The sequence below is a fragment of the Peromyscus eremicus genome, chromosome 8b (genome assembly GCF_949786415.1).
Source record: "Peromyscus eremicus chromosome 8b, PerEre_H2_v1, whole genome shotgun sequence".
NCBI lineage: Eukaryota > Metazoa > Chordata > Mammalia > Rodentia > Cricetidae > Peromyscus > Peromyscus eremicus.
In genome coordinates, this window is record NC_081424.1 from 57,559,487 (window position 1) to 57,587,022 (window position 27,536).

The following is a 27,536-nucleotide window of genomic DNA, read 5'->3' on the forward strand; positions in this document are numbered from 1 at the left end:
CAGTCGGAGCGCGGCGGCGGCGGCGGCGGTAGCGGCAGCGGCGGCGGCAACGCGGAGAGAGCGGAGCGGAGCCGAGCGGGCGAGCGGGCGAGCGGGCGCCGCGGCGGGCAGCACCGCAGACTCGCGAGCCTCGGCGCAGGGGCAGGGCGGCGGGCGCGACCGACCGGCCGGCCGGCCGACCGACCGACGGACGAGCGGCGGCGGCTCTTTCCCCCTCACCCCCGCCCCGCCCGCCCTTCCCCGGGCTCCTCGCGGCGCAGCGGGGTCCCCCCCTAAGCGCCGCGCTCGGCCCGAGACCCGCCTCCTCCTCCGCCGCCGGCCTCGCGAGGGGGAAGCCGCGCCGGGCGGCCCGAGAGCGGCGGCCGCGGCGCGTCGGGGCCGGGGCGGCGAAAGTGCCTGCGGGGGGCGGGCGGGCGCGCGGAGCCGGCCGCCCCGGGGCTCGGCGGCGCGGGAGCCGGAGCGGGAGCCGGTGCGGAGCGGCGGCGGCGGCGGCGGCGGCAGCGGCAACAGCAGCAGCAGCAGCGGGACGCCGCGTCCCGAGCGGCCGGCGGCCGGAGCTCGCCCCCGCCCCTCCCTCCTCTCCTCCGGCGGCGGCGGCGGCGGCGGCGGGCGGAGTGAGCTGCGGAGCCTGGAATATGGTCGGGGAAATGGAAACGAAGGAGAAGCCGAAGCCCACCCCAGATTACTTGATGCAGCTGATGAACGACAAGAAGCTCATGAGCAGCCTGCCCAACTTCTGCGGGATCTTCAACCACCTCGAGCGGCTGCTGGACGAAGGTGAGCCCTCCCGAACCCCCCCGGCGCGGCGGCCCGGGATGGCGGGGCGGCGGGAAGGTCAGGCGGGCGGGCGCACAAAGGCAGGCGGGCGGGCCGGAGGGCCGGAGGGCGCGGGCGGCTCGCGGCGGGCCGGGGCCGGGCCAGGCCCGAGGGCAGGCGGACCCACCCGGGAGCGCGCGGGGCGGCGGGACGGCGGGGCTGCGGCCGGCTCCCGATTCCCGACGGCGCGGCCGAGGGCAGCCCCGCCATCCCGGCCGATGCGGCCGGGCCACGCGAGTCCCCGAGCTCCGCCTCGCCTGGCCTGGCCTGGCCTGCCCGCGGGGGCCCCGGCGGAGTGGCCCCGCAGTCCGGGAGCGGACTCTGAGATGTTGAGACATTGCGTGGGATACCGAAAAGTAGTGCTTGTGTGGCCGAAGGCGAGGACTGGGTGACAGAGCGGAGCACTTTCTTTCCTTTGTTTAGGGAAGCTAGAACTGTTTGGGAGTTTAACTTCACTTTTTTTTTTTTTTTTTTTGGTCGTGGTGGTGGTGGTGGGGGGGAGAGGAGTACGAAATACCGCGATGACAGACCTGAACGGAATCCGAGTTCGGGAGAACTGGGGCGGAGGGTTAGCTCCCGGCGTAGCCGCCTGCGTTTGGAGGGCGGGGAGCTGGAAGTTTGAAAGGACGAGAATTAAATAGAGCGAAAGTTTGCAGGAGCCGAGTTGGGAGCGCTGTGGGGAGCAAAGAATGACTAGGAGATGAGTGCTGGTCAGCTCTGGAATTCCTCTAAGAACTTCTCCCAGCAGCGACCTGGAGTGTTAGTTTCCAGTAGCTGTGGCTTTGTGTGGCCTCCCGGGGCGGGGTGCGGGGCGGGGGGGGGGCGCGGAAAATAGGACCAACAAGTTCATTTTGAACGTCCAGGAGCGGGGACTTTGTTTTTTCAAGTCTGCGGGAGGACTGTCTAAAGGAAGCTGAAAACTGCTGCTGTGCAGAAGAACAATGCATTTTAGGATCTCGAGAAGAATCTGGGAAATTTTCAAATCTAGCTGGAGAAAGCAAATCCTCTGCTTAAGGAGCAGGCATGTCAGGGAAGAACAAAAGACTGGATATCTCCGAGCTAAAGGATGGTAGAACAATCATCCAAAGAGCTTCTGTAGGGTAGGAGCCATAGGACTTAAAACAGAAAACACTCGGCTATTCCGCGTGAACATACGACAGTAACGCATCGAAAGGGGCATTTTCCACACTGGGACCGCGTGTCTCTTAGTCTCAAATGCCCCGGAGAAAACTTGTGCTGCCCCTTTAAGGGGTTTTGCCTTTCCTATTTGTGTTGGCATTTGAAAGATTGTGGAGGCAGAAAACTTTCTGGAATGTCAAAAAAAAAAAAAAAAAAAAAAAAGGCTGGAACTCTTAAATTGAGTATTTCCAAATGTGAGCGCTAAGGGGCGCCAGTTATTTTTTTTTTTTAACCTTGGAAATGTTTGGAACAAAATATGTAGCTTGCTTAATAATTGACCTATATTGAATTCAGTAGAAACTTAAATTTTAAGTGACTTCACCTGTCGTTATTTATCCACAACTGCGATTACAGAGAAAACACCTAATACACTGTTATTTTTTCACTTGGTTTATTGGTATTAGAATCCATTTTATGATGAAAATTATATTTTTTTTAAAGTATAGTCTATGGGGAATCTCTTACACAACTAGACAGCATTTAAAATGAATTACAATGTATTCTTAAAATGCTATGTATACTCCAGTGACAGTGGAGATTATAAAAAGTTTGGATATGCTATATAGAAAACTAGTAGGAGTTCCTTGAGTGGTGAAAGGCTGCTCATGTGCCCTGCAGACTGCCCAGGTCGGACTACCTTAGTTTGAGGTTGGCGTAAGCAGCCACCGGGCGGGATTTCAGGTGTGTCAATGCTTCTGCTCAGGCTTGTTGATTTCGCTGGTTAGAAATAGTAACCCTTTGAGTTTCAGATGTAGAAGAAAGCTAGTTTAGGATTACAGTAGTCAAAGTAATACTTGTTTTTTTTCCTCTTTTCATGTTTTCTCCATCTCTCACCTCATTCTGTCTGTACTTGGGAATTTCTGCATCAGGCCAGTGTAAAGATGTGTGTTTACAATAGACAGTGGAGTGAATAGGAAGTGTGATTGTTTTCATCAGACCAGAGCAGGAAAGAGGCCAGTCCTTAGGTGTTACAAGCTTTTTCCTGTACTTGTTAGTCTTACTATAAGTTTAACTTGACTTGAAAATACTGGTTTCTTCAGTGCACCATCCTAATCTTCTTGCTAGATGGCCTAATTGTGAAAATTGGCAACTTGTGCTCCCCCCTTGTGGCCTCTCATTGTCCACAACAAATTAATCAGGACTTCTGTTTGTGGTCAGGGATTACATTCTCCTTTGTCTGTAATGCTTAGCAGAAAAATTACTTTTAAATTCACATAAAACTGACTTTCACTTTAGGGATTAAACTGTTCAGTGACATTAAGATACTCTACTCTCTGATAATTAGAAATTTTGAATGGGATTGTCTAGCAATCTTAAATGTAAAATACTTTTCAAGCAGTATTAAAAGTGAGCTTTTAATATAGTTCCTGTTTGAGAATTTTCACTTGGCTAGTTAGTATATTTGGGAATGAAGTGTTCTATTTTTTCCTACTTGTTAAAACTTGACCGATAGAGAAAGACTCCATTGATGCTTGCCAGCATAAACAGGTTGTAGTCCATAATCTAGCTAGGTAGTCAGTCCTTGAGTTGTTGGCTGTTGATTCCGCTTGGTGAGCTGTGTCAGTCTTTCCCAGTATCTTCAGCAGTTGTGTTTTTTTAAGTTTGAAAATATATTTTAGGCTGGGTAGATTCTGAAATAAAAGCTATAACTTGAGTTAATACTTCTTAAGACTTAAAGGATCATTTATTTAGAGCTTAGCCCAGGACTACAAATGAAACGTGGGTCTTCAACTGTTTTCAGATTTTAATTAACCCTCCATACCATCCCTAGGAAAGAACTGTTAGTTACACACAAACTATTTTAAAGACTTTTCTTTGTCATGAAAATGAAACTGTTAAAGTAGTTGAATGCAAAGTATGCTTTTTTAAATAAACATTTTGCAATTTAGTGTTGAAAATGAACAAAATATTACTCAGAAAAATATCAAGCAGAGGAAAAGAGAATACTTAGAAGTGATACTTAAACATCACGTTTCAAGTTTTAATTGATTAGGCAGGCTTATGAGTGAGAGAGCAGCTGTTTATATGAAAGTGAACTGTGTGGTTTGATGCAGAGGGGCAGTTTGCATCTTTATGGGAGTGATCAGAAAGCCTAGAGTATAATTCAGGAAAAGTGAACAAATAGGTAAGTGTCTCCATTAATGGTTTGAAAATGTTTTTAATCTTCAGATAGCCCTTTTTTAAAATAAAATTTCCCACTCTTAAAATGTGAGAATATTTTTAATTTAATATTTATTTTAATTGAATATATTCAATTAAAACTGGCTTTGCTAGGTATTTTCCATCATGTTTATCTTTGAGGATGTGTTCATTGTTTCACGTTATACCTTTCCTTAAAATTTAGTTTCTTTTTGGGAAAATTTGTTTGTTCATAAATGCTATGGCTTAAAACTTTGCATGCCTTAGATACTGAGAGGACTTAGGTTATGTACTTTGTTAAATTTTTAGTTTTTCTTTTGTCTAAAAAACACATTATTGTTGACTGTAGTTATTATTTGTGACAGAGATTTTACTTAAGGCAGGGTAATTAATCTGTAATTTGGGAGCTGAAGCACTGCTTTGTAATCTGAAAAGAAGAGTTGTACTAAGCTGGTATTTGCCCCCGTTCTCTGCAGTATGCTCCTCTGGAGAGATCACGGCTCTGTGGATACAGTGGAAAGGACCATTTGCCTCACTCCCTAGGTCACTTACTCGACATTCACACTGCACTTTGGAACCTTAACTGCTCTAGAGGAGGAGAGTGGTGTGGTTCTTTAAGTGTTATCTGGTTTACGTGTGTCATAATGAAGGTTGTACTGTTAAACATACACACAGTTGAGTTTATACTAGAAACTATAAACTTTGATAATCACATTTCCCAGTGTATATGGATGGTATCATTGCCTTTTCTGAAATGAATATGAGAATATCAACTTAATTTTTGGTTTCAGTGAGAGTGAATGTGTGCGATGATAAGGACCTTCGTAGCTTTGTCCCAGATCTGCATTTGACCTTTTAGGTGGTTTTTGAACATTATATATCCCTGTTAATTGTGGTCCTGTCACTGGCCTGGAGCCTGTTTCATTAGTTTCCCATCAGATCAAATGGTTTCCACTATCCTAAGGACAAAATAAGTATAACTGTTGCTGAGACTCTTACTGAAACAGGGTTAAGAAGCCCCCCTTTCAGCTAGTTAGTATATTTAGGTATTAAGAGAATGGTAATTAGACCGTTTTATTATATGGGCAGCTTTTTATAAACATAGTGGAACTGCACTTTGACTTGAGAAATTCAGTGTAGTGAATGCAGTTTGTTTGATGATGCAGTTGTAAGCAAAAATGACCCCTTTCTGTCTGAAATGGAATGTGCTGTGACGTTACTGGGTTTTGTTTGTCGGTAACTCAGGAGATAATGCACCGAGGAACTTCCTGCTCTTAGTATTGTCATCTGTTGTGGGAATAGCTAAGAACCTGTTTTAAGGCTGAGGGAGGATGGTGGGGAAATGGACCCATGTTAGAAGGTCATGATTAGAACTGTGTGCCAGTTTCTTTACATGGCTGACTTGACTATTTCCTCTCTGTTCTTTATTTGACATTAGGGCAGTGCAATAGGGATTATAAGTGCAGGATTTTCACCCTGCACTGATCTTTTTTAGGAAATTATATACCTTTATAAAAATTTACATTTTTTTTTTTAAATTTTGGGAAACTCATGTTGCTTATTTGCTGTCCAAGTAAGATTACTTACAGCATTATTTTCACTAAATATAAGCAAGATAAGCATAAGCACTAAACTTGTAAGACAGTATAGTTTGTCATGTTGATATAGCTGTGTTAGGAAAAAGTTCTATAAACACCATTTGTGACTGCTGCTACTTTATGTAGTTATCACTATTGGAACTTAGGTCTGATTGGTTTCTGTGTGCCTTAGTAGAAGTGATTCGCTGCTTGGTCCAGGTCAGAGCCTGGTAACAGACACGCTGATGTTTTAATTTAAAAGTATGTCAACAACAACTTTTGATTTCTAGTTTCTCTTAAAATGCTTTTAAATAAAAATACAGAGGTGGAATTAAACACTAATACTTTAAACATGTAAAGAAATTTTGTAATAATTAGTGATAGCTTTGGACGGTTAGAGAACAAAGGTTCATGCCTTTTTTTCCCCTTTAAAAATTCCCTCCACCCCTTGTAATATCACTATTTGTAGGTGTTTAATGTTGATTTTACTTTATTACCATCAATGAGAGTAGGAATTAGAAGTATAAAATTCCTTTGCTTAAGTAGGGTAAGTTTCTAGCCATTTCTTATCCCAAAACTTCAGTCTATAAATAGAAAAATCTTGAATCATTGCTTAGTGTTTGAAAGTTTTGGCATTTTTGGAATTATTTAGGTAATTTTTTTTTTTTTTTTTTTTTTTTGCCATTTGCTCCTAAAATCAATATATAGGCCTTGCATCATTACTGCCATTTTTAAAACAGAATTTGTCAAGTTCAGATTGTTTTGGATCCTCTTCAAAGGGAGTAGAGTGCCACAAAAGAATGAAAAGACAGTTAAGTCCACAATCTGGTCCTCTGTTACGGTCATGCTTGAGAGTGCTTGTGCAAGTCTGTGTGTCCATAAAGGGAGACAGACAGCAAGTGAGTGCTGGTGAACTTAATGAAGGTGGTGAACTTTGTGGAAGGCAGGAAGCAGATTTTGGAGGTAGTGACTAATTTGTTGGGCTCAGTATTGAACCAGGGAGCCAGTTTTTAAGCTTTGTTCTGGCTTTAAAATCAAGTCATTGTAGAGTCAGTGGCACGATCACCTTAGTCAGTGGTAAGTTATTGTTGAGCTAATTTTATGATTGGAAATGCATAGGACAAAATCAAGCAAAAACATTTGTTACAGTCTTCAGAGTATACTAAGGACAAAATAAAAGGGATTTTGGGGGGCTGGAGAGTTGGCTCAGCAGCTAAGAACTGGCTCTGCTCTTGTAGAGGACCTGGATTCAATTCCCAGCACTTACAAGATGGCTCACAACCATCTGTTACCCCAGGTCCAGGGGGATCCGCGCCCCCTTCTAGCCTCTTTGAGCTCCAGGCACTCAGATGCACAGTGCACAGCCATATGTGCAGGCAAAATGCCCATACACATAAAATAAGTAAAAATTAAAAATGGATTTTTAAAATTTGAAATGTTTCATAAACTTCCATATCCTGTTTACCCAGTTTCAAAATTGTCTCTTAAGTAGTGTGGGAGGGAGTATAGGATTAACGGGTAGAAAGACATTTCTGGGATGTATTTTAGTGGAGGGAAAAATCAGTGTTGTATCAGGTGATCATACTACTTCAGAACTGTTAGGACCTGAGATCAGAAGGCTGTATAGATAGAGCAGTCTGGAGAGGGTGGGGACTTGTCCTTGTCGTAAGCCAGGCTGTAGCAGAGATGGCGCTGGACTCTACAGTCTCTACGCTGGTTTGTTTCAGGATGTGCCCCTCCAGAGGGAGACTGAGAAGACAGTTGCAGCAGATTTCCATACACTGAAAAACTGTTAGTGCTTCCAGTTGTGAACAGAAAGAAAATGGGAGTGTTTTTTGCCAATTCTGCCCTGTGTTGGACTTTAACAAATGCTGGTCAATTTTTGGAGCTAGAATATATATTCTTTCTAAAATAGCTGAAAATAAGACTGTTTTTTGACAATTGGGATCCTGAAAGTGAGAAACTAAAGGTGTGTTTGGAGGATTTAAATATACTCAACATTTCTGTAACCAAAGGATATAGCTTCAATTTTTAAAATATTATTATACAAATGAGTTCAGTTTTCTTTTACCACTGTTGCTATTTTTGTTACTGTTATTTTTGGTAACTACTCAAAAGAAGCAATATTTTTGATTAAAAGATTTAATATAGAGGTTTATTGCTAAGTGATTAAAGCTAGGAACATAAGTTTGCTTCAATTTCAGATCTGGATGGGGCAACAGCCTGTTTCTATTTATTTATTTATTTATTTATTTTTTTAAATTGGGGAGGTAACTGGAGAATGATTCAACCTTCCTAATGCTGGACCCTTTAATACAGTTCCTCATGCTGTGGTGACCCCTTCCCCCAGCTATAAAATTACTTTCATTGCTACTTCATAACTGTGATTTTGCTATTATGAATCATAATGTAAAATTTGATGTGCAGGACATCTGATACATGACTTTTGTGAAGGAGTTGTCTGACCCCAAAGGGGTCATGACACAGTTTGAGAACCACTTCTCTAAGGGAAGATGATTGTGAGCCGAGAAGTAGGTGGAGGATGAGGGACTGTTCATTTTTAATTATATATTAAAAAAAAAGATGAAATAGAAAGTTCAGTTCTTTGTTAGCTGTGTTACAGTAATTTTATTACTTACAGTTGTGTGCTAAGAATTGAACTTAGAGCCTCATACATGTTAGGCAAATGCTGTATCATTTGTTTTATTCTTATAAATGGAATTAACTCCCTTTCTAAACAAAATCCAAATATTCTGAGGTAGAAGGATATAATACGCAGATGTTTCTGTCGGCATTTTTAGGTTCCTTTTGGTAGGAATCATTGGGTAGAGAAACATAAAAGGTGGGGGAAGGTGCTTTATCCACGTGCATGTCTCCTAGCTTTATGTCCTGGAGAGTCTCCTAACTAGTAGTTTAGTGGTCACGTAGAGCTGAAGTGTCAAGTAGAACTTCCTGAGTAGTGGCACCTGGCCTTGGTAGTCTTGAATGAAGTGAATGGGAAGGGAGAGGGTAAGTGCAGGAAAAAGGAAAGGGTGCCAGTGTCACAAAGGTAGTCAAAAGGTGCCGCTGTATCTGTACTCAGTGGCACATGCCTGAGTTGAAGGGCAGCCTGATGTACATAGCAAGTTCTAGGCCAGCCAGAGCCGCCTAACAAGACCATGAAGAAGACAAAGAAGGATGGTGATGACTGATGTTAGCAGGCTGCAAGACTTTCTTATGAGATGTGTATTGATTAGTTGGAAAGGCAAATACTTGGAGAGTATTGATGTGAACATTTAGTGAAAACCAGAGAAGAAGGCAGAATTAAGAATGGATGGTGGTGGTTCTAAATACTGGACTTGATAGTTCAAATTTTATTTCAGAGATCTTTAGGGGTGTGCTGAAGTGTTAGACTTTTTGGGTGTGTTATAGTGAACTTGTGTGTAAGCTAAGAAAAACAAGGCATATAGGAGCATATGTAGAAACTTGGTTGCAAGGTGAAAAGTTAAGCATTTGTATATGGTTGACAGATTCCAATCCCTTTCTCCACAGTGCTGGGAACCCAGAGCCTCATAGTACATAGCCCCTTTCTGCAAACTACAAAGATAGTTTTCTCTTTAGACCAATGCTTTATATTTTATCTTGACAGAATAGAATAAATGTGCATGCGTGTGTGCGTGCGTGCATGTGTGCAGCAACCCAGTTTTGGTTACTTAAGAGAGAATTGAACTTTTTCTAAGTGAAAGAATGAAGAAACTCTTGCTTTTGTTGTCTCTTTGGAATTAATTGGCTTGGCTTGGTGAGATGTTTGTGAAAGTGATGTCATTCATGTGTTAAGTATATGTTACAAAGTATAGTGAAGATTTTCTGAGAACCTTACTATAGCTGTTATGTTCTACTTAATTATATTTTCAGTATTGATTAAGATACAGTAGAGATACATTGGTATCCCATTCTTAAATTTTGTATTTTTCAAAATTAATATTTTCTGTTAGTGACACCACATTAACAAAATAGATTAATGTGTAAACAGTCAATACTCAGATTTCTGTAGTTGCATCTAGAATATTCTTTATACCTACAATGTCCAAACCAAATAGTTGAATCTTGTTATAATTTAAAATCCTTTAAAATTTGGAAACATCTTTGAAAAATGCCTCACTTTACCTTCTGTGTTGGGGGAATTGTTTGTTCCTTTATGCTTTGTATCTTTAGTAAGTTGGAATTAATTTGTTATTTGTTTTGTGTGTTTAAGACAGAGTCTTTGCTTTGTATATCAGACTAGCCTTGAACTCATGTAGTGCTGAATTTTTGTAGTGCCTCAAATTTATGATGATACTCCTGTCTGAGGCAAAGATTAGTTGAGTGCCATGGCACTTGGTTTAGGGAGTTAGATTTAAAGGATAAAGCAGGTTGAAGTATAGCATCTTTGGAATATATCAGAGGTGTTGCTGTGTTCTTTAATTAAACTGTATCATATGAGTAGAGACAGTCAGTTTCACTATTAGTGAAACTCAGATTCTTATCTGGATTAGAGTGTAGTATAAGAGTCGGGGTGATTCTTCTGTAAAACTTTTTTTTTTTTTTTGAGAGAAAACATACATTGTATTTCAGATGTAATGTGATTATATGCAGTTGTATTCATTTCCCCACAAATGATATGTCAGTCTTCTTCACAGATGCAAAGATTTCATCATGCATATCCACCACATTTTACATTTTCTTTACCCATCCCTCTGTTGATACATGTGCCTTGGTTGGCCCCATAATGTAGGATTTGTCCATAGTGCTGCATGTGACACTAATGTGCAGATCTCTCTGCTCTGTGCTGCTTGGAATCCTTTGGTAAACACCCAGGAGAGCTACCACTGGGTCATATAGTAGGTCTAGTTTTAAAAACTAAGGTTATATTTCTGTTTTGATCAGAACCTAATTCAGCTTTAGGTATGTTTTATGAATCATTTATGCTGTGGTCTTAAAGGTTGCTAATCTGTCTGAATTCATTTCATTATAACTTCCACCATGATGCTTTTCTCATTTTAATATTCTTTCATCCGTTATCTTGGTATTCTTTGAAAGGTTGAACTTTGAACAACAGAGTAGGTATTGCTATTTGAAATCAAATCCTATTGGGAAAGCTATTTTTTTTTTTTTTTTTTTTTGGTTTTTCGAGACAGGGTTTCTCTGTGTAGCTTTGCGCCTGTCCTGGAACTCACTTGGTAGCCCAGGCTGGCCTCGAACTCACAGAGATCCGCCTGGCTCTGCCTCCCGAGTGCTGGGATTAAAGGTGTGCGCCACCACCGCCCGGCAGTTTCTTACTATTATTTAGTCATAGATTTGCTAGCTGCTCTGGTGACCTTTTAAACTCAGCATGATAGGCACATGGATTTTCATAGATAAGTTGTGGCTGGGGGTAATCAAATTGGCTCCCTTGTCTTTTAGAATGTTTCTTGCTTTTTGGGACACTGTATTTTTCAGCTACCCTGTGTGTTTTCTCCTCCATATGTAAAACTAGCCATTTCACTAAGATTCTTTCAGTTCTGAATGGTGTTACAGACTTGTATTTAGGTGCTAACAGTATTTGTTATTGTTGGTGTGAGATCATTTTTGTTTTTTTTAAATGCAGCTAAGTAATATTCATTTAAATCAGTTTGTGTTTACATTTTTTGATTTAGTTTTATCATGGCCATCTTATCTTTTTTTTTTTTTTGCCCATACCAAAGTAATTTTTTTAAATTATATTTAATGTGTTTGGGTGTCTTGCCTGCATGTATATCTGTTTACAACATATGTGCCTGATGCCCACAGGGGCCAGAAGAGGTTGTTGGACCCCCTAGAACTAGAATTACACTTTTGATTCACTGTATGGGTGCTTGGAATTGGGTTTGGGTCCCCTGGTAGAGCAGCCAGTACTCTTAACCACTAAGCCATCTCTCTGGCACCCAAAATAATATTATTGATAGTGACATAACTGCTTACTTGATTCTTTTTACGGTAGAAAGGAGATATTCTCAAAATAAAAAAAAAAAAAGCAAGCTGCTAAATAAATTATTTTATACATTACAAATTTTATGTGTAACTAGTGATTCATATTTCTGGTTTGTTTTGCCTTATTTTATGTGTAGTGTTTTTTTCTTTTATTCTTTACTAAATCTTGCTATTGACCTTTTGATGTCCACATTTGCTGTATACCCTTTTATTGTGTCATTTTTAGTAGCTTTTAAGTCAAATCTAGCAAAGATTAGGACAAATATCTTTTAAATGAGATGTGATGCGTAAGTACGTGTGTGCACCTGTGATGTGGAAGTATGATCCACACCATATTTTAAAAGGAAAAAGTTTTCTCTTTAGACCAGTGCTTTGTATCTTATCATGAAGGATAGGAACAGAATAGAAAATACCAGGAAAAGAGTTTTTCGTGCCAGTGAAGTTATTTATACTTCGAAAGTTGTATGAAGTAGACAGACCTCCTTGGTAGAAATGAAGCTTTGAAGCTGTATTTCTCTGTACTGCAACCTTTCTGTTGTTAAGAATCTTTAACAGTAAGGAACTTATGTTCCAGCAGATGGGGATGTCAGTACACACAAGCGCATTTAGTGACTAAAATGTGTTGGGAAGTGACTTGTCAGAAAAGAACCTTTTATCTTTTACGTTGTATGGGCAAGTTGCTCAGGAATAGGATGAGTTGCAGTTAATTGTGCTACTGATGTAGAGTGTTCCTAAGATGTATCTTTAAAGATTTAGTCTTTCAGAGACTATATGTTGACTATTTAATGTAACTAACATTACACTTTTTTTTTTTCTTTCCTTGCAGTGTTTTCTGTTTTTATATTATTGAAAGGTTGGGGTGGGATACTAAGTTACATGCTAAGCACAGCGTTTGGTCATAATCCATACAGTTCTGGATCTTGGATCAAGTGATTGTTGTTCATAGCTTACTCTTACGTTTTATATGAGGAGAAAGTTCTTTTCAGGACCATAGTTTATTACGGCAGTAAAAAATTATCAGCAGTTAAACCATAATCTTATCTCATTTTATTGTTAGAGTTTATAGCATTATAGGATTTTCTTGTCAGTTTTTTTTTTAACTTAAGTACATATTATATATTTTGTTTTAAAATGTGTCTTACAGTTGTTGAAAAAATGCTGTTACTGATTGGAAAATGTGTGCCTTTTTAATAGTTGATACATTTAATTACATTTTTCTGGTTTATTGTATTAGTTTTTTCCAGTTGTAAAATACCACTATTTCTCAGTCACTAGAAATTAAACTCTCAGCATAAGGAAAGAATGTATCTTTTCTTCCTTTGTTTTTACATGGAGACCCGGGGAGGAAGAAACTGACAGGAACCTTGGTACAACTATACCACCTTAAATTTTAGTTGTTGATTTCTTTTTTCTGTAATGCTTATAATATAGAGAATTGAATGCAGAAGTTTTCAGTTCAGGTTTAGTAGGAGTAGGGCTGTACTTGTCTTCAGAGAGAGCAGAAAGTAGATGAGACTGCTCAGTTTGCCATGGTTGTGTTGTGGCACAGATGTTAGTCCCAGCACTGGGGAGGGAGGCAGAGGTGGGAGGATCTCTGAATTCAAGGCCAGCCTGGTCTACATGGTGAGTTCCAGGACAGCCCTAGGACTAAGTAGAGAAACCGTGCCTCAACAACAAAGACAAAGAATAAGTTTGATGTGCATATTTTGAATATTGTTTCTTAGTCTGTAAACTTTTGAGGAGCTTGAATTCTTTCCTCCACAGATTTGTTTTATTCTGATCAAATACTCCTTATGAAAAGTTTTAGATATACCAGTTAAAATGAAAAAACCACATATAATTAGTAGGCACTGAGTTTTGGTGAATTTCCTTCTATGCTTTATTAATGGATGTGATAGAATTGAGTTTGCACTGAAATACTATCCCTGTGTGTTGTTTCTTTAAAATAAAACAAAAATCAAAAACCACAATGGACATTTTCCCCTGTGTGTCTTCTAGCTTCCAGTTTTTTTTTTTCTCTCTTTCTTTTTTTTTTTTTTGGACAAGCCATTTTGCTTTTAGGATACCTGAGTATGTAATGTAAATGATTTACAAAGTCCATTACTAAGTCTCAGAAGGCCTTTAGTTACTAAATATTGTAACTGGGCCAATGAATACTAAACTCAGAGTTTGCAATGTGTTTAATGTGAAATCAGTGTTATTGATGTATTAAATAGAAAGTGATTATTGTGATGTAGTGTTTTGAATTGCAGAATACCCCATTTCACATGCTAATTTAACATACTGCAACTTTATTAAAGGTATATGTGGGATATTATGAAGGGCATACTAGAGCTTCAGAATTATTCCATAGTTACTGAGTAGTTAAGGTAACTAAAACAGACTAAAGCCTGATGCTTGAAAGATTACTTTAGTCTGGGAGTTCACCAGTGGTTCTGAAAAGAGATGGACTTGGTGTTCTCAGAGGACTTACAGGATTTAAATGGAGAAGCGGTATGGGAATATGCACTAGACCTAGGAACAGTGTTCTTGTAAAGGACATTTTGAGTATAAATAGTTTAAATAGAATAAATAGTTCACTCTGAATTAAACTTTAAATACCTGGAGTTTATACTCTGACTGGAGATAACACAAGAGCTATTTAAAGCTTTTCCTTTTCATGGCTCTTAGTTGTTTTTTCACTTTGATCTCTTCCATAGTTCTGCTTTTAGTCTAAGCTTTCTTTAGTTTTTTTTTGGTTTTTCGAGACAGGGTTTCTCTGTGTAGCTTTGCGCCTTTCCTGGAACTCACTTTGGAGACCAGGCTGGCCTCAAACTCACAGAGATCCGCCTGGCTCTGCCTCCCGAGTGCTGGGATTAAAGGCGTGCGCCACCACCGCCCGGCTGCTTTCTTTAGTTTTATGAGCATTCAGTTCTAGTGCAATGCCTTAATGTGATAGGTTGCTGTACTCACTACTGCTGTTTCTCCCTTTCAGATTTTCCTTTTTTTCTTGGTTTTGACTCCTTTTGGGTACCGGGTTATCTTACTTTTGAGGGAATGAAGGAGACAGGGTCTCAGGACTGACCCTGAAGTCACTGTGTAGACTAAAGGACCTGGTTGAGTGGTGGTGACCTACCATGTTAAGGCTTTGGGTTTAATCTGCTCTGCAAGTAAACAATTAAGTTAGCTTTTTTTTTTTTTTTTTTCCCACAGAAATACTACAATTCTGAAGTTTTGGAATTGGAATTTTGCAGCTCAGTCACAGCTTGATTTTTATATGCAAATGTACTTCATTGATGAAAGTATGAAGATACTTTATGATCTAGACCAGTGGTCCTCAGGTTACTTCCTAATGCTGTGACCCTTTGATACAGTTATGTTGTGGTGACCCTCAACCATGAAATTATTTCTATTGTTACTTCGTAACTAATTTTGCTACTGTGATTAATCGTAATGTAAATATCTGATGTATTGGATATCTGATATATTGGATATCTGATATGTGACCCCTGTGAAAGGGTCGTTGAACCCTCAGGTTGAGAACCACTGGTCTAGACAGTGCTGGTTTCAGGAATGGTAATTTGGCTCTTCTGCAGAATATATCTAAGTAATATTGTTAGCAAGTAAGAGTTCCGTTAAGCCTGATCGCTAAGGAGAATTTTGTTGTAACTGTTAATTTATGCGATATGGCTGCCTGCCTTCAGATGTGAAGTTTCAATTATTTTAAATTTTGTTACTTAACATATCTCCCAAGTATTTTTGTTTTTTTTTGTTTTTAAACATTTTTTTTTCAAATAAGAACAAAATTAAGCATCCAGTGCACACAGAGTCATACTATCATTAAAACCGACGTTAAACCAAAGACAAGATGCTCTTGTTCGTGGTGATAGTGTCTTTTGCAGTTTCCAGCTGGCTACTATTTAGTACCGTTTGTGTTGATGTTCTATATTATCTGTACCTTGTAGGCTAAGGTGAAGTTTCCCTAAATTTTGAGAGATGATTACTTGAGAGAGACTCTTAAAGCTTATTATATTGCTTTTTTTTTTCTTCCCCTCTTGACTTAATACAGAAAAGGGAAGTGAGGGCTGAGGGTCTGTTTCAGTGGTAGAACACTGTCTACATTGCTTTACATATTCAAGGCCCTGTGTTCAGTCCATTACTGGGTTGGATGAGTAAATAGAAAGTGAATGTGTTGGGTAGGAGAATAATAGTAATTAAGGAAGATCAAAAGTAAGATATGAGTTTGAAAAACTCCCGTTTAGTTTTTAGGTTATAGGAAAATAGTATTTTACATGGTGGTAAGGAGGAGTAAGATGGTATTTTATTTTTCACGTTTTCTTTTCATCTATATGCATTTTAATTTTTCAGATATGAATTAACTGAATGCCATAGGCCATATAATTGTAACAAGTTATTTTGTTACATGATAGCTAAAGGTTTGTCTCAAGTTAATCAACTTTGAATATTGAATTATAAGTTACTTTGTAGCTCTGTAAAGATGGCTTGAAGCCAGAGGAGGGGAAAAGAGTAAGAAGGTATTGGAGAGTGTGGTAGTAATAAAAAAGAGGATCTTCACTGTGTCCTGAGGCTTTCTTTATTTTCTCCCCCAATATTTTTTTTTTTTTTTTTTTTTAAATCTTACTGTAGCTCAGGCTGGCCTTGAACTCCTCGAGGACTTTGATTACAGCTGTGTTTTCATCCTATCTCCCTAGACAATTTGTAAATTGAGTCTCTTTGATTGTCCCCATTAGCAATATTTATATCCTGACTATAAATAACAAACAATTCTAAATGTTAATCAAGAGAAATGCTTTGTTAAAAGTAAAATATGCAGGCTGGAGAGATAGCTCAGCGGTTAAGAGCACTGGCTGCTCTTCCAGAGGACCTTGGTTCAATTCCCAGCATCCACATCGCAGCTCACAACTGTCTGTAACTCCTGTTCCAGGGGATCTGACATCCTCACATAGACATAAAAACATCTGTGATACAACTAGTTTTTGAAAATATATTTCATTTAAAAATGCTGGTTGTGATTAATAATACTAATTTAAGGTTTGTGGCTTATACAGTTACCAGAAAGTTAATGTTGACTTTTGTTACAGTTTAATTTTTAAAGTCTTTCCCCTTAAGCATCTTATTGGATGCTAGGAATATAGAGATGAGTGAGATACAACTAACTGTCTGGAGAAGATTTCACAGAACATGCCCTCCTTTAAGGAAATACCTTATTTTCTAGCAGGAACATGACAATTTCTTTGAGGGACATATGTTTTATAATCTGATAATTCCCCTTTCTAAAGCTTTACTTAAGTGTGAGATTGAATTCTTTTCTTGTCTCTATATTCTAAAATGAAAATACCAAGTATGCTTATGAGATTTGAATTTTTAGCTTACTAGCCAAGTTTGTGAACTGCTGTTGCATAGCTAATCTTTAAAAAAATTAAACTTCACAAGTAAGATATGTAACTATTTGAGAAGTATTTCTTTTCTGACTCCCCTCCCCCAAGCATATCTTGAAAAGAAACTGTCAGGCAGGAGTGTTATGTACACATTTGCCTTTGACTATTGGCCATGTGCCCAGATGGTAAAAGTTAAAACTCTGAAAGAAGCCATAAACTTGTACACACTGGAATAAAAAGATAAGCACTTAATTTTCTAACACCCAAGAATGGTGTCTTTTTATTGGACTTGGGAAATATTCTAGATACTGACTTCATCTTTGTAGTTGTTTGCAGATTTCAAGTTTGGGAGCTGGAAGTATTACATCTCAGTAGTAGAACATCCCCCTGTTAGTACACTAGTTGTGGTTTTAATCTCTATCATGACAAAGTAAGAAAAGTAAGTTAAAAATTAAAATTGAAACATTGAGAACTGAATGTTTAGTTACATTTTATCAAAAAGCCTTAAAGCATGGTATTTCCATAGAATTTAGTTTCCGTAGGTTTCACAGTTGTTACAGATGTTCTCTGTGTGATAGGCTACTGCAGCAGGCGGGTTGGAGAAGTTAATGTTTGAGTGGATGTGGTGGTTTCCTTAGAATGGTCTTGCTGTAGCAGTGAAAAATGTTTTCCTTACAGTTCTTGTGCAGCAGGCCATGGAGTAAAGCACATTTTTATAATAAAGGTGATGAATTTAATCACAAACTGGCAGCCAAATGGAAACTGCAGGCCTTGATACTGGGAGAAAATTGCCTATAAAGCAACTCTTGAGAGAAGAGGCTTTAAATTTATCCACCCATTTCGACATTGAGGAGAACATAGGAATCAGAGGATATTTTGTTTGGCCTGCTTAGTTCAGATAAATGACACTTGAGTTTTCTACTTAAAAGCTAGAGACAGTTTACAGTTCTTATAAGCTTAGACGTTAGCAATACATTTTTGCTTTTTAGTAACTATTTCAAACATAGTTATTACCTTTTCAGTACATGATGTTCCTAATGAATTAAAATCCTTCCTTTTACTACTGTGCCCTGTATTCCATGTTTCTTCTGTGTATGTGAAGAATTGTACTACATATATGAGGAACTACACTTGGTAGAGGCAGAAACTTACAGAATGCCATTGGTTATTACTTTAAATTTTTTTTGTGTGTTTTTGAGAATTCTGTACATTGTGTTTTGATAATACTCGTTTCCCTCCTCCATCTCTTCCCAGATCATTTAATATCCATTCAGCTTTATGTCGTAATTTTTAAAAAACTTTCACATTCTATAGGTGTCAATACTGCTTGTGTTGTACCAAATTGTGCTATCAAATTTGAGCAGAATGGCGGAATTTCTATTATGGGAGTCTAAGCTCATTTTCTTTTATTTACTCTAAGTGATTAATGCTTGTCATTTCTGAGGGGTAACCCAACCCTTGATACAATATACAGTATTCGGAGTTTTTAACTCTTGAGTCTTGGTACATTGTAGCATGCATTTTGAAATACCTTCTCCGGATATCCATGATATACGTAGCCATTAGTAGATGGCCATTTCAGATTCAGAGAATTATTTGTGAAAGTGAAAACTGAAAACCATCCAAGGATAGTAAATGTTCTAAACGTGAAAGTGCTAATGCAAAATCTAAAAAGTTGTTACAATAACATTATTATTAAGCTGGGTGTAGTGGTACACACACCTTTAATCCCAGCACTCAGGAGGCAGAGGCAAGGTATGGATCTCTGAGTTCCAGGCTAGCCTGACTTATGTGTGAGTTCCAGGACAGCCAGGGCTACATAATGAGACTTTGTCTCCATAAAAACAAAACCAAAAAAGAAAACAAAAACAAACCACCACCACCACCACTACCACCACCACCACTACCACCACCACCACCACCACCACCACCACCAAAACAAATGGGGAGGAGTGATTTCAAATTAAAATATTAAAAGTATAGGATTTTAAAGGGAAATAAAAATTATTTTGATAAGGTTATTAGACTTTTTTCTTTTGAATATACACCCCTGATCTAATTGATCTTACTTTCTGGCCAATACAGTATAATAAGTATGAAGAGTGTAGTTGTGGTAAATTTGTTCTCAAGTATAGCGTTAGTTCAGTTTTTAAAGCAGACATTGGAACTTAATATTTGATGATTAAAAAACAGGGTAGAAGGAAGAAAAGGGCCCTACAGATGTCCTGTAGTCAAGAGACAATTTATTGATGTTATAGATTAACTATAATGATACGAAAACCAAGAAATAGTGTTTCTTTTAAAAATACTGAAATATGAACCAGTAATTGCATCTTTTTACTGAAAGTAGTTTCATTTAATTATTTTTAAGTGCTAATAAGTCTTTGGAAGAGTGATTATATTACATCCATATGAGAGGAGACCTTAGCTTGTAATATTGAACATAACCCATCTTACCATCACTGAAATTTGCACTGAGGGCAGTGTAAAAGAAGTCAATGCTGGCAGGCAGTGGTGGCGCACACCTTTAAATCTCAGCACTTGGGAGCACTTGGGAGGCAGAGGCAGGTGAATCTCTTGAGTTCCAGGCCAGCCAGGGCTACGCAGAGAAACCTTGTCTTCAAAAGCAAAACAGAAACTAGTTATTAAAAAAAAAAGTCAATGCTGTCATTCATTTATTGGTGATACATTAATTGCTTGGTCATCTGTTTTGTTTGACTTTAATATACTGTGGCAACTTTAAAACTTAGAGCCAAGATTAATATTCCAGTTATATGAACTCTTATGCCTGATCAGACAATTGATATATGAGAAGCTTTATTTTATTTATATTTATTATTATTATAATTATTTTTTTCAAGACGGTTTCCTCTGTGTAACCCTGGCTGTCCTGGAACTCACGTAGACCAGGCTGGCCTTGAACTCAGACATCCACCTGCCTCTGCCTCCTGAGTGCTGCAACTAAAGGTGTGTGCCACCACACCAGAAGCTTTATTTTTACTTGTAGCAGAACTTAAAATTTCATGGTTTGACATCCAAGATGAAGCTGAAATCAGGTATATACAGGCATATAATCTGCATGTGCTTGTATATACTTGAAGACTGGAAATAGTGTATGTGTACTTAAGTTTTAAATAGTTACTGTTTTGTGTAGTGGGCTGTAAATGTAGTATGAATTATCAGAGTATAACTGGTTGAGTATAAGAATCACTTGTTTGTAAGCTGGTACTAAATTCAGTTCCTGTTGACCCTGGTTGACGGGCTTACTCCTTTCCTCCTTTCTGTAGTTCGTTTTTCAAGGCAGAGTTTCTCTGTATAGCCGTGATTGTCATAGAACTTGCACTGTGTGTCCTTTTTTTCCTCCTTTCCCCCCTCTCTCTCTTTCTTTCTCTCTCTCTCTCTTTCTTTTTTTAAGAAAAGATTTTCCTTATGTTATGCCAAATCAAGTTCAGAGCACAGTTATTATTGTGGTAAATGCTCCTACACTGTTTCAGATTCTTGATGTCAGAATTAAAGCATCTCAAGTATTTAAGATCTTGGGTTGTTGGGAAAGGGTTTGGGAATCATGTGTTTTGAACAGTCGTTCAGATTGCTCACAATCACAAGCTCTCTGGTGTGCTGTGAAGGAAGACAGTGCTTCTAGTACTATAGTTTCATGTTGACATTATCAGATGGTTTTCTTTGTTTTAGGTGACCATTTTCCATTATGAGTTTGTACAAATGCACCTTGTAAGCTTCAATATATATTAAAAAGTGAAATGTTAACCTCAGTCCTCCTTTCCCCATGTTACTCATTTGAAGCTAAAATAGGTTTAGACTTAAGAAAACTAGTTAATCTAAAGAAAGATTAGCAAAAAACTCTGACCCTTTAAAAGAATATATTGTGAGAAAAGTGCTAAAGAGCCCATTTGCCCTGAATATATGTATGTATATGTGTGTGTGCACGCGTTCGTGTGTGTGTATGTATGTGTATATATATATTTGTGTATATATATATATATATTTAATAGGCTGAATGTGTGTGAGGTTAGTATTTCAGTAGTTTATAAGATATGATAGTTGAGAATGTAGGTAAGTGTGTTACTATGTCTTCACATTATACCTTCATTTTCCTATTTATGACTCATTTACAAATAGTATGTACTAGATGCTTTGTCCAAGTATTCTTTATGCCTAGAGCTTTTGCGTAACACTAATCTATTATAGCAGTGGATATAGGTTGAACAGCATTAATCTGAACATTTAAAAATTTTCAAAGCCAAAACTTTTTAAGGGTTGATGTGGTGTTGTAAGTGGAAAATTCCCTCATCTGTTCACCATAAAAATTTGAACACATTAAAAATATTGTATAAAATAAATGAATTTTTTTTTTTTTTTTTTGGTTTTTCGAGACAGGGTTTTTCTGTGTAGCTTTGGAGTCTGTCCTGGAACTCACTTTGTAGATTAGGCTGGACTCGAACTCAAAGAGATTTGCCTGGCTCTGCCTCCCGAGTGCTGGGATTAAAGGCGTGCATCACCACCACCCGGCATGAATTTCTTATTTAGATTTTGGTGTCATTCTCAAGGCAGTCTCATCATGGATGTGAAAACATTACAACATCTGAATATACCTAAAATCTGAAACACTTTTCAGATAATTACTCTGTGGATATTCAACCTGTGCTGTAAACTACCCATCAAAATGTAACATGGAGCCTATGGGAAACACTTTATATTCAGACTACTGCAGTGACTAATACTATTGCTTTAGAAAAACATACATAGACATGTGTTTGTGTATTTACCTCTTTGTCATATACATATATGCTCTTAACCTTCACAGCATTTTTTTTTTTTTTTTTTGGAATTGGGAATAGCTTCATTTTATAGATGCACATTAAAAAATGTTCCTCACTATTGGTTGTATTTATAATCATTCTGTCATCTGTTTTGTTAAAGTTGTAAGCCAGCATGGTGGTGTACACCTTTAATCCCTGCTCCCTGCACTCCAGAGGAAGAGGTGGGTGGATTTCTATGAGTTAGAGGATGGTCTGGTTCACATAGTGAGTTCCAGGCCAGCCAAGGCTATATAGCGAGACTTTGCCTTAAGAAAAAAAAATAAGTTTTTTTAAAGTAGTATTTTACTTAATTTATGAACTGATAGTTTATTTAGTTCTGAACAGAGTTGGAGAGTCAGTTTTTCTCTTATCTTTCCTTGTCCTTCCTAATAGGCACAAGACATTAAATTGTCTTTGGTCACTACCTCTCTGAGGATATTTGACTATAAATAGCTTGATTTAACAATGTCATTCTGTAAAAAGTACTTTTCTTTTTACTTAAAAACTGGTCAGAGCAGAGGCGCAGGAACTGTTGAATGCTGTGGGCTTTCTACGTTGAGGGTCAGTCAGACCTGTGCCGTTCCTCTTCTTGAGAAAAAACAGCACAACAAACTGAGAAGATGCATATCAGGCTTCTTTCAACACGATTTACTCCATTAATAATGGTTTTCTTCTTAAAAACTATGCGTTTTGTGTGTATGAGTGTTTTTCCTTTATGTATGTCTATGTACCATTACATGCTCTGCTCATGGAGGCCAGGAATGGCATCTGGTCCCCTGGAATTGAAATTACAGTTGTGAGTTGACATGCTGGCAATTGAACCACTGTCCTCTGGAACAGCAGCCAGTGCTTTTAATTGCTGAGCCATCTCAATGATTGATTTTCTTAAACTGTGTTTACTCTATGTTTTGATGTTTGGTGCACCTCTTACTGAGGCTGCCAGCATCTGAGAGTTGACAGATTCTGTCACCTCTTATCACTTGCTTGGAAATAAATATACTGGGGATTGCTAGTATACTTTGAATCATTCTCATGCCTATGAAATTACCCAACTAAAGATGGTAGAGGGGCTTGGTAGTAAATTACTGTGTGGTAAAGATTAGTCATCTCCAGTAACTGGGCTGAACTAGTTTTTCAATTTCTGTGTGACAGTACTAATGAAGTACTGTTTGGAATAATTAACAGCCCTTTTATGTTTTGTTTCTTGTCAATAATTTAGCAAGGTAGGCCTTTGGCGAAGACAGCTCTTTGTTTGTAGAAGTTGAGTTTGTTCTGAATATTTTCAAGGAACATCAAGAAACAGATGCCTAATTTGTATGATAACCTACCTGTCTAAATCTTAGTGTGGCTGTTGGTAAAATACACAACTGTTCATTAACCTCTTTGACAGGTCTCTGAATAAAATAGAAAATGCCTTGAGCATGAAATACAGAACCACTTGGCCCTCAAAATGATAGCTATTATTTAAAAAAACAGTTGCTACAAAAATGGGATTAGTAATCAGAAAACTGAAAAATACACTAGAGGTATTCAGAATTATGCCTTTTATTTTATGTCTTTTTCATTAACTGTTTCATTAACTTAATTTTTTGTCATCAGAGTGATTAGAAATTCAGTTCTTTCTGCTCTTACTTTCATCTCTTTGTAATCAGTAACATGAGAATTTTTGTGTTTATAGAGTTTAGTATTTTTCCTAGTGTAGCGATCAAATGAGGCTATAGAGCTGTATGTGACTGCCTCTGTCTCTTTTTAGCAATGACTTTCTCTAGTGTTCAGGCCGGAGATACATCCCAGAACACCCATTGTTTCTATTACCATTACCCTCCAACCTATTTAACATGGGAAGCCAGATTCTCACTCCTGGAAAACTCTAGAGAGTCAAAGTTCCTGGTTCCATAGAAAGTATTCAGTCAATAATAACAGAACATGTTTTATTCTTAGGCATTAAATAAATATTTGCTGTTTAAAATACGTCCAATTCAAAAGTTTACCCATTAGAGTGACCTCAGATATTGCTGTAGATCGTTGAACATGATGTACAGATCAAATGACAGTTTGAAAAAAAATAGGCTTGGCTTGGATGAGTATTTTTAATTCAGCCTTTGTTCCAGTTTTAACTTGGGTATGTCCTTCTTTGCCTCATTACCACTGTCTTTCTACTTTCCCCCTAGCTTCAATTTTACATCTCTTTCCCCATTCTTTTCCTCTTCTCTCTCTGGCTCTTGTTACTGGTTTTCCTTCTCATGGCCACCTTGCTCTAGAAGCAACCAAATTTAATTTAGACGATGGAAGAGTAACGCTGGAGATAGGGTATGTTGTAGGAATGAAAGAATACAACTTTAGAGAAAACCCAGGTTTGAAACATGACTTTGAATGACAAGTTTTAAATAAAAGTACTTAAACTTCATACCTCAATTTTCTAACTTTAAAATGATAGGATTTCCTTAACTGTAAGTAAATCTACCTAACCACACTATAAGGATAAATCTCTCATCTCCAAGACTGACTTATTAGAAATGATGTGTAGGAAGAAATAAGGCCTTGCTATCTTAAATTCTAAGTTCTGTGCTGTTATAACTACCACAATTCAAGTCTTTGATTTCCATTAACACCTGGTTGTGAAGTGTAAAATTCTTTTATAGGAAAGGTTTGGTTAATGGCAGAATAGTGTAGAGTAGAGCTAGCTGAAAATGGGTTTACAAAGAATTACGTGTAGAGGGCTGGAGAGAGAAAGACCTGACTTTGATTTCCAGCACCCAAATAATAGCTTTACAACCATTGTCATACCAGTTTCCAGGGTATCAAAACCATCCTCTGGCTTCACAGACACGAGACATGTATAGAGTGCACAGACATATATGGAGGCAAGACACCCATACAGTTAAAACTAGTTGAATGAATTTCTAAACTGGAGCTGTGTCTATGCTTCTTGTACAATGTTCTGGTGGGCTTACTTTCCCATGTGCTTTGTTGTACATGTGTGCTTTCATAAGCTCAGTCTTGAGCATGAAAGAAAAATCAGAAAAGGAGCAGAGTTCAGTTTTCTCTCTTGAGGACTCAGATTCCCCCGAGTAATGAAGTTCTAAGAGCACCTCCTACTAACATAGATAGCATGACCACAGACAACATAACACTTGTAGGCATAAATCCCCTAGATTATGTTGTAGGTTGTTTCCCCTTTTGTTGGTGAGCCTACCCTTTAAAGGCTGAGCCAACTCTTCAGCCCTGTTGTAGGCTTTTTAAAGAGTAGAAATTTACGTAAAAGGTAAGATTATTGGTCTTTGATATTAGGAAATAGTTGATACTTTGTTGAGAGGCTATATACCTCAGTGCTTGCTTCAACTATTTTTTCCTCACATAAATTCTGATAGAACAGAAAACCATGTCTGTGTTTTCATAATACCATTTGCCTATGGTTTTGGCCAGTGCCCTGGTACCTAGTTTGTTAAACGTTAAAAAGTTTATTGTATGATTGTGTCATGACAGTTTAATTTTATGCAAGCTTTCTGTTAAGTTTGTACTTTTAGGAAATTCTTAACCTGGTCTGAGATACAGTAAAGGAATTTAGCATCACTGTCATGAACATTTATTCTTGGCAAACCACAAATAAAGAGAATGAGCTCTGCTGAGAAGAGCCTTTATGTTAAGGAAGAGACTAAATTTGTCAAGCATATATCCTTTAGATGTTTAGGTGAAGGTGTGAAGAATGTAGCTTGATATATTTTTGTGTCATTGAGTGTTACTGAGGTAGTTGTGGATAGAACTAGTGTGGTAAGGTTGAGGTGGTGAGATGCTAATTTATGTATTCTGAAAACTGAGTGCGGACATGAGGTATGAGAAGGATTTGCCTGTTTTGATACCAGAAGGAACAGATTCTGAGGAAAAATTGGAATTTGATTTCAATGTGTGAAGCTAACATGCTAAGAAGTTGTATATGATTGGTACTATGAGGGTAGTGGGCTTGTCTAGAATATTCTTTATCAGGGATTTTGCTGGGTTATTTTTTTTTCACAGTGGTATTTACTGTATTTTGATAAATTCAATGTGTATGATTTCAAAAGTTTTATTCTGCATTTCAGCTAATTAAAACTGATCTCCAAGACTGCCATAGTAGAACGTACATTTTAGGAGACAGTAAAAGTGTAGTAAATGTACTTCTTCCAGTAACTCAACTTTAATGTATGTAGGTTTTCTGATCTACTTTAAACCAACTGAGGTTTAATTGGAGGGCTTCCACTGTATTAATTACAGTGATATTTTCAGTTCCAGTTGCTTGGTTTTTTTTTTTTCTTTTTTTTCCTTTTTTTGGTTTTTCCGAGACAGGGTTTCTCTGTGTAGCTTTGCTCCTCTCCTAGAACTCACTTGGTAGCCCAGGCTGGCCTCGAACTCACAGAGATCCGCCTGGCTTCTGCCTCCCAAGTGCTGGGATTAAGGTGTGCGCCACCACCGCCCGGCAGTTGCTTGGAGTTTTGAGGGCACTATTAGTTGGCTTTTGTCATAAAAAGATAAATAAGATTTTTGGTGACATATCTTTTACCTTGTAATTCAATCTTGGTGTTTGTTTGTAAAGGACCTTTATGAATGTTGTATATAATAGACTTTTTTTTTAAATTATGCTTAAACAACTTTTAGTATTTCCATAGTATGAACGATTGCTTCTAGGTTTGGGCTGCTCTAGCACTTGAGTAATTTGACATCATTATTGTTGATGGCGTTAAGGTGTGTGCAAAACACTGTGGCACATGATTACTAGTCTTAGCCTTTTTCTTTCTTGAAACTGCATGAAAGTTGGGAGTACAAATAAAAAAGGGAAAATGAAAAGAATAATTATGTAAATAAAGCAATCCATTACTCCCTACCCCTACAGACCTAACTTCTTCAAAGTTCCTTGGAAGGTCATGTTTTAATTTTCACTCTGATTTTTATGGCTTTAAGTGTTTTATGATATTTAAGAAGGCACTAACCTAAGAATATAGGTACACAGGAGCCTGGTGAAGTGAAAGATAATCTGTATAGTGTGTTCCAACCATAGGGAAAGATTGTGGATGACTTTCATTTCCTTAGGTTAGCTGATAAATAAGCATTTCCCCCCTTTTTAATTGACTAGTTAAGTTAAATGTTTTTACTAGGTAGTAAGATGTTTTATGACATTATTTCTCATGAATGTTCCTCTTTACTCACTGGAATAAATGCATCTAAAGGCCAAAGCAAAGACTTCTTAAATTTTAATTCTTGACTTTGAAATAAATTTAGATCTGTAAAAAAAGAGTAGAAAAATAATATGGAAGTTGATAGTAAGTCATATATAATTCTAAGTAGAATTTGGGAACCAGAAAATTGTTAACTGTTCTTCAAATCTTGCTTAGTTTTTAAAACTAGTTATTTTTGCTTAATTGTCTCTTTTCTCTCATTCTCTCCTTTCCCCTTTGGTTTGAGTCATGGTTTCATACAACTCAGGTCCACTCATTCCTGGTCTTCCAGCCTCTGCCTCCCCTGTCCTGGGAGTATAGGAGTGTACCACCAAGTTCAGCTCATGCACTTAAACCCTCTTCAGGAGCCTGTAATTCTGTGGTGGTGCTTTTTCCCTTTATTTTATGACACCTTCCTCTCCCCCCCCCCCCCATGACTTCAGCAGTTTTTAAGTATTGAGTTAATCTGCAATT

The 27,536-nt window shown here is 38.2% G+C and overlaps 1 protein-coding gene across 5 annotated transcripts in view; it reads left to right on the plus strand.

Annotated features, from left to right (window-relative positions):
• Positions 1-523: 523 nt before the first annotated feature.
• Positions 524-27,536, plus strand: part of Qki (QKI, KH domain containing RNA binding) — a 122,096-nt gene continuing 95,083 nt past the window's right edge. For 2 of the 5 annotated variants that reach the window (XR_009381047.1, XM_059272852.1), the window contains exon 1: positions 525-777. Coding sequence is in view for 4 of the 5 variants with exons in the window: in XM_059272852.1 (XP_059128835.1) it covers positions 636-777 (142 nt within the window). In the remaining variant the exon portion in view is untranslated. Of the gene's footprint in view, positions 778-27,536 lie in introns of all 5 variants that reach the window. The other 3 variants (XM_059272853.1, XM_059272850.1, XM_059272849.1) reach the window with 3 other exon arrangements.